The 8,386-nt window shown below is 35.9% G+C and overlaps 1 protein-coding gene across 1 annotated transcript in view; it reads left to right on the forward strand.

Annotated features, from left to right (window-relative positions):
• PKHD1 (PKHD1 ciliary IPT domain containing fibrocystin/polyductin) overlaps positions 1-8,386 on the forward strand; it is a 579,560-nt gene that overhangs the window by 379,124 nt on the left and 192,050 nt on the right. The window contains exons 55-56 of the mRNA XM_045294754.1: positions 5,460-5,573; positions 6,809-6,896. Coding sequence (XP_045150689.1) covers positions 5,460-5,573; positions 6,809-6,896 — 202 coding nt within the window. The remainder of the gene's footprint in view (positions 1-5,459; positions 5,574-6,808; positions 6,897-8,386) is intronic.

Consider the following 8,386-nt stretch of genomic DNA (forward strand, 5'->3'; position numbering starts at 1 on the left):
TCCTCTAGATTGTTCATCCAGCCTATCTTATTTAGACAGAGATGCGGAGATAATAACATGCACAAAAACAAGACAGAGCAAAACCAAGCAACAATAAACAACAAAACAACAACAAACCAATGACAACAAAACACAACAAGAAAGAAAAGCTTGTAGTTAGTTCAAGAATCATTTGTTGGCCTTTAGGAGTGTTTTCCAGTCCAGTCTGTTGGGGCACCTTCAGCAAATAATACTTTAATTCTTTGTTGCAACCCCTTATGTAATTTCTGGCAAGTTCCCCAATAGTAGATTTTTAATTCATATTTCAGACCTCAGATGATTATGTGAATCATCTGACTCATTACGTAGATGAGGAAAGAGAGCCAAAACAATTATTGAGTTGTTCCCAAATCTCATAGCCAGTAAAGAACAGGAACAGGATATGAAACTGGGTCTTAGGTATGTTGAACATTCTTTCATGAGTTTACCGTAGCACAACCTTTATTATGTATAAAGCCTTTTCTAGTGCCACTCAGTCGATTTTAGGGTTTCTGTCTTTGTCAATCGTAACACATCATGTTATCATCATTGCATTCATTTTATGGTTATTAAATGGCATGTTTCATGGAGGTCTTCCATTAAATGATAGGCTTGTTCAGAACACCTTGTGTTGTACTTAGTGCAAAGTAGACATCTAGTATTATTTGTATGGGCATATCTAGGTCTATCTCTCAGCTCACTGATTTTTTTTCCTGCACAAGATATGTGAGGAAGGAGTTAAAGTGTTTATGTATAAATGACCACAATATTTTTTTTAACTTTATGAAAAAAATAAGGCATGTTGGAAAATCTGATGATGATGTCCAAATTCAAAATGTTTTATTTTTTTACAGTCATCTGAGGTTAGAAAAACATTTAAAATAATTAGCTCAAAGTCTGGTCCCTAAATATCTGTTTATAGTTTTACTTTTTAAAAATTCCATACAATGAAATAACTGTTTGAACTCATTCCTTGCATAATTGTCTCCTTTTAGATGAGACATCAGATGAGACATGTTTGACCTTGTAGCTCTTGATCTCTCTTAGTTATCGATGATGTTAGCATGTTATTGATGCAATTGTTCACCTGTGTTTTCATCTTGTATATTGGAAACTGAGAACAGAAGATACTCTTATAATGGTTTCTGGAAAATGTCAGAGGACTTAGCAGTAAAGATACATTTGTTTCTTTAAAATTTAACTTTATTTGCTTCCCAAAATAAGCAATGACATGCTGCAAACATTGGTTCCCCCTGGGGATTCTGTGGTTTATTGTTTTTTTGGCCTGCCACAACCAGTTCATGTGGCTGTACTGCCTAGTGGCTCAGTAATTATACTAAGAACTTGGGTTTTTAGCCTAAATCTTGTCACTTACTGTTTTGCAGGACCAGTGATGGTTACTTGTCAGTCCTGTCTCACACTCATAGCCTGGAGCTTAACCTTATCATTAGCACATGCCTTTGATTGTCAGGAAATGAAGTACTGGATGTATGGAAGTTTCTTCCAGTGCTTCCATGATTGGAACTTTTTCAATCCTAAAGAAGAAGAAAAATCCATACACAGTTTATTGCCTTCCAAACTGACAGTTCTGTAAGGTTCATTGGATGATTAAGTAATAAGAAGGAGGTAAACCAGAGAAAAGTGTAGATTAAAACATATCCTCCAGCCTAAAACCACAATACCCAGAAGTCACTTCCACTGAGCAGCCAGAAAGAACCTTGTGTGGTGATGTTGCTTAGAAATATAGTTTAAGTATGTTTATTCTAAGATATCCTCTTCTGAGTTGAACTCTGATTAGAAAACAATACACAAAGTCAAACATTTACTGTATATATTTAAGTGTGCACTGATATCTACAGGATTGAGGAATTTTGCAGATTATCTAACATAGGTCATCAGTGAAAACCTTGGTATATATTCACATTGACTTGTTACAAGTCAAATAAAAAGATGACTTCCAGGGGATGTGACTTTTCAGTATTGCATTTACTTAACTATAAGAGCAAAGGCTTAACAGTTTATGCTTTACAAGCTCAAGAAACACTAACCCTCATTTTATTGATTACGTCTAATGAGGCTGGTAGCTCACAGTTAAATAGTATTTTTTTTTCATATTGAGGTTAAATGTAGAAATACATGATTGTATATTAGTTCTTTGATAGTAAGACATTACATTATTTTCAAATATATATGAATTTCAAGCAAAAACACTTATGCAATGAAATGTGTCCTCTGTCTTGAGTGCTTTACTAAACACAAAAGTCAATTTTACTTCAGTTTGTTAATTCAGTGTTTCTGAAGATGTAGTTTTATTATTTTTCCCATGAACCTCTATCACCAAAGTAGAAGATTTTGTAGACATTAAATGACAATTCTATTTTTTTACATAACAAGATAATTTTAAGAAAAGATATATTACATGCAAACTTGTTATGAGAGAGTGATCTGAAATTTCATTTTGGGACCGCCTTTCATAACATAAAAACTAGATACATAAGTAATATAATATGGGCTTCAGAAAACCTCTTTATTTTTAATGGTGTGTGTATATGTATCCATAAGCAATAAAACAAGGTTAAGTAGTTAAAGGCTCTAGTCTGTGCATGTGTGTACATATATTTGCTTATTTATATTCCTGTAGATTTAATCTTAATTAAAATCATTATTTCTAAGCTTTTCTATTGGGGCATGAGAAGGCTTTATTTCTAAATAAATGAAAAACAAACAAACACCAGCAAATTGAATATTGTTGTCTCCATGAAATTTATTTTCTTTTCTCCTATAACATAGATTTAAAAAAAATACTGGTATGATGGGCTATATAAGATTACTAATGTTATCTTTTCATTTATACAGATAAAGTTATCTTAACAAGAAAGTTTATGGGATTTTTGTGCTTTACATTAACTGGTGTTTTATCTACAACTTTGTCTTATACTATCTTATGTGCCCATGTTGTTGCTGTTAGGTTGCCCCTGGCAAGCATGAATGAAGCAACCACACAAGTATGAGTGAAACAACCACACAAGTACGAATGAAACAACCACACAAGTATGAATGCAACAACCACACAAGTATAAATGAAACAACCACACAAGTATGAATGCAACAACCACACAAGTATGAATGAAATAACCACACAAGTATGAATGAAACAACCACACAAGTATGAATGCAACAACCACACAAGTACGAATGAAACAATCACACAAGTATGAATGCAACAACCACACAAGTATGACTGCAACAACCAAGCACAAACAACAAACCACTGCCATAGAGCGACCCTGTGGGTCAGCACAGAACGAACTGTCCTTGTGGATTTTGAGACGGTAACTCTTTTACAGGAGTAGAAAGCTTGGTCTTTCTTCGGCAGACACTTCTCATCGTAGCCCTCCACCCCGCCCCTCTTCCCTGTTCCTTCCCACCCCGGTCGCACGGTACTTTCAATTGCCCCATGTGCAGGGGAAAGTTGGATATTGAATAAGATGACTAAAGAAAAATTGATGCATTTGAATTGTTAGAGGTGAGCTTACGTATGAACTGGGTTTGTATTTGAATCACTCAGACATGTTCAGTTCACAAAATAATAATAATAAAAAAGTCCTTTCCCCCTTTTTCTTACCTTTTGAAGTTCATGGACGCCATTTGTATCACAGACCCTGAATCATCACAACGGTTATCTTTTCTTTGCCAGAACTTATTTTCTTCCATCTCCCCAGGTGATTTTAGCATCTGGAACATATTGAGCATACCTTTCACTGCCCACCACCAGGCCAGGCAGCACCAATTTCCTTTTCCTATTCTTCCATGACCTTCTAGGGTGGTATTTAAGGCCCAGCTTCTTCCTTATTCGCTGTGTAATCTTTGGCAGGTGCTTTAACCTCCCTTTGTCTCAGTTTCCTCATGAGAACCTCAATGATTTTCATCATAGTCTTGTGTGAATTAATTAAAACCATCTCTTAAAAATACCTTTTTGTGACACAATAACAAGTATATCTCTGAAACACTATAACAACTATCCTCTCATCATGGGTATTTAAATGAACCCAAGTTCAAAATGCATCCTGTTACAGTTTGGAGCAAGAATTAAGTGTTTGGCTACTAACTGAAAGGTTGGCGGCTCAAATCCATCAGCTCCTCTGGAGAATGACGGCAGTCAGCTCTCATAAAGATGGCAGTTTAGGGAGCCCTGTGGAGCAGTTCTATTGTCATGGACTCAAGTCCCTGTGGGTCAGAATGGGTCCAAGGGCACACAATAACAGCACAAACAGCCGTGTGCAACTTGTAGGAAGAGAGCCAGGAAGAATCTGCGTTCTGCTGAGATTTCCTCAGAAGTAGCTACTCGAATCTGGGGACAAAGTCCAGTTTGTAGAGAACCCCTCACCCTTCAGTGAGTGCTAGATAGGAGAATACACTGAGCCTGGCATTTCGGGGCCTTTCTTCATCTGATTTTATAGATTCAGGAAGCCCTGCATTTTAATGTTACAGTACCCTCTATTTCCTCCCCTGAGACCCTGTTCTCATCTTTCTTCTTAGTCCCCATCCTCCATCTTTCACCTCCCCCAAACTGAGGGGGGGGGAAAGAAAGAAAGAACCCCAATTCTGGTCATTGCAGATACCAAAAGATCGCGGCAGGCTGGCTAATTTTGCCCAGACTTTTTGCAAAAGCTCCACATGTGCTGCAGTTTGGGTTGCATAATTGATTTAATCTCTGATTTGAGAGGAACGCTGAACTCTTTTTGTGGGACTCTGCACACATTTCTCTAGGGCAAAAACTGTCCTACTTTTTCTCTCGACTATCTGTTTAGTGCTAGGCCATTTTTTCCCCAAGACTCTAAACTACCCTCCGTGAAATAAATGAAATCACAGTTGGAAAACAGCTTACCGGACAGACTTCTAACTATATGATAAGAGTTACACAGCACACAGTTTCTTTCACAGTCTGCTCCTCCCTGCCTCCCTTCTTTGTACTCAAGCACAGCCTTATGTTGACCGAGAGGATGGCATTAGGGGCTCAGCTGAGGACTGGCATTACCTGCACAAAGTGGCAGCATACCTAGATGCATTCAACTCCACACTATAAAGGCAGAGGCTGTGGGTTCTAATCCTTAGTCAATCTTATAACCCAAACCAAAATAAAACAAAACCAATGAACAAACTCACTTCCATCAAGTGGATACCGACTCATACCTTATAGAATAGGCTAGTGCAGGTCTTTACAGGAGTAGAAAGCCCTGCCTTTCTCTCTCCAAGTGGCAGGTGGTTTCAAACTGCTGATCTTGAAGCTAACAGCCCGAATCATTTCACACTATACTGCCAGGGCTCATGTAGTCAATATGACCCACTTCGACATTCCCTAAATTGTATTACAATTCTCCCTTCTGTATTTTCTTTTAATTTCAAATTATATAGAATTATATACTGTTTTTTGCCAACAGGTACTTTGGACAATCCGTTGAATAGTGAACAAAAGCTTCTGATCCTCCTTCGGGCTTCCGAGGGGGTCCTTTGTGATCGATTACAGGACATTGATATTGACTCTGGAACTATTGGTAAGAGGATACTATGGAGACACAGGTCTCAACTAACATGAAGAAAGGATGGATGGTATGCAGAAGAATGGAAAACTTTATGTGAGAGGGCTTCGAAAAGCTACCTACACCTACACCTACACCTACACCTACACATACACCTACACACACATGATATTAGGTGAAATGCAATGCTACCAAACCATAAAACTATTATTAAATAAAAATATCAAAATATGAAGCTATTGCTTCTCTAGCATCCTTCATCTAAGACTATATATTTCTAAAGGCAGTGTTTAATTTCTCCAACCCTTCTCTGAATAATTCTACATTTTTGTATTTATATCAGGTCAAAATGGTCCTTTTGACAACCTTAAGTGATTCAACTTGTGTTCTTAAGAATTCTAACCATCCACTAATCACAGAGACAGAGTTAGGCACGTTATGTTTGCAAAAGACCCGTGTAACTATGAACAGGAATCCTGGTAGCAATCATTTGTTTGTTTGCTTATTTGTTTTACTTCCCTCCTAAAGCTATAATGATAGATTTATAGATACGCGCGTGTGTGTGTGTGTTTCTAGAAAGTGGATTTACATTCAGACTGGACAAATATCAAAGACTGAACTGAGTCCATATTATCAACTACAGATAAATATAAAATTCACTGTTGTATCACTTCCAAAACATGGTGACTCCCTGTGTGACAGAGTAGAACTATGCTGTACAAGGTTATCAATGGATAGTTTTTAAAAACTGAATCACCAGGCTTTTTGTCTGAGTCTCCTCTGGGTAAACAATCCATACTCAATCTTTCAGTTAGTCACCAAGCACATTAATAATGTGTACTACCTAGGGAATCCCAGCCAGCTTTGAGCTGGTTATTTGGTGTAGCATTCATTTCTCTCTAGACCCTGAGTTTCACAGCCATCTGAAGTATATTTGACTGACAATAAAATAATCAAAACCAAAAAACCCACATCCACTGCCATCTAGTCGATGCCAACTCATAGTGACTCTACACAATAGTGTAGAGCTAACCCATGTCAGTTTCCAAGAGTGGAACAGCGGAAGTTCCCACTACATCACCAAGGCTCCTTTGCTATAAAAGGGTTGCCAAGTTTTCTAATAAGATGGGCACTTTCATATATAGTTTCTCCATCATATATTTTGATGAATATCAGGAATGCTTTTTACTTATGTATATGAATTACTCTGAACAATTTCACTATTCATGTGCTATGCCTTCTATTTTCAGGAGTTTATGGAAATTTTCATCTTCATAGCGCTTATCCTAAGAAATCCTGGACACATCTTGGAGCTGATATTGCTTCAGGAAATGAGAGGTAGGGAATAAGAGTAAGTTCAGAAGTATTGTGTGTGTGTGTTTATCTTATTTTGTTTCAGCTTGAAATTTTATTACAACATGAAATTAAACTTTAGATTAACAATCATAACTAATGGGTACATTTTTCCAAGTAACTGACTGAAGGGACAAAAGTAATAGGTATATTATACTAGAAGGAGAACACTCTAAGAAAAGTCAGGGAAATAATGTAGTTTATTCCAGAATTACATTTGAGATAATATTTGATAACTGTTAATATAATCTTTTTTAAAAATCGACATGCTGTGAGGAAGGGTTGAAAGATGAGATGACTGCATACTAGTCATAGTTGAAAAGGTAGCTGGTTTACAGGGAGACAAAAGTAAAGTGGTAGTGAGATGGAACATATGAAGAATCTTAAGGAATTTAAGATGCAGTAACAGAACTAAATAGTGCATTGGTTGCAATAAGGCACAAAATCCCCCTACATCAAAATGAATACTTGATATAAAGAATAAACTGGTTAATATAGAAGAAGAAACTCAAGGATACATATATGACAAAAGAGAAGGTATAAGAAATAGAGCACAGAAAATGGAAATTCACACATCGGAAATTTATTCTTGTTTAATAAGAAATCAGGTTTTGTCCCTACAATAGAAAAGAGAATAAAAACTATAATGGGAATACACATACTTAACCTGGGAGTAGTTAATTTTAATTTGAGCAGATCAGTGTCAAGAATAATAAGTGTAACATATCTTCATAATAAGAAAAAAAAACACAAGAGGGAAAAAAGATAATTAAAAGGGAATTTAAAGCTTGATAACCTTAGAATTTGTCTTGATAACAACTATAGAAGAATTGTAATGCTGTATCCACAAGCAGAAAGAGAAAAAAGATTGAGACAAAGAACCAGAGATTCTCCTAAGATGCCATGAACACATGGAATCAAACAACAGATAGTCTTTGCCTTGAGAGAAGGAGAAAAATGCATGAGTTCTAGTCAAGAGACATTAACCTGAGCATAAAATTCAAAAATACAGATAAGAATAGCATAATATAAAGAACTAATGGTGAGGATTGAAATAATTTAAATATAAGATGCTGTCCAACGGTTATTAAAACAAGACAAATTCTAGTAATTCTCCTCGAAAGAAACTACATAAAATTGGAAGAGTTAATCTTGTAATTCTTAGATACAAAATGTAGATTTAAAATCTGTAATTATATGATAACAAACTAAAGACATGAACTAAATTCCTACAGGAATTCCAGCTATAGGAAGTACATCAAGTTCCATGGGTTTCCTACCAGGTTTTCAAAATGATTTTTTTAAAGGTATAAAAACGATCAAATAAATATATTGTAGAGTAGTGATATCTTAGTAGTCGGGAAACTTTTTTTTTATCACTATAGAAAAGCATTTTTATGCACTATTTTGAAAATGTGGCCAATATTGGGTCTTAGTAGATTATTATTTCATATCTCATGTTTCTTTTAAAAAAA

Source organism: Echinops telfairi, unplaced genomic scaffold, assembly GCF_000313985.2.
Source record: "Echinops telfairi isolate 266 unplaced genomic scaffold, ASM31398v2 ScPeMD7_3533;HRSCAF=4204_1, whole genome shotgun sequence".
Lineage (NCBI taxonomy): Eukaryota > Metazoa > Chordata > Mammalia > Afrosoricida > Tenrecidae > Echinops > Echinops telfairi.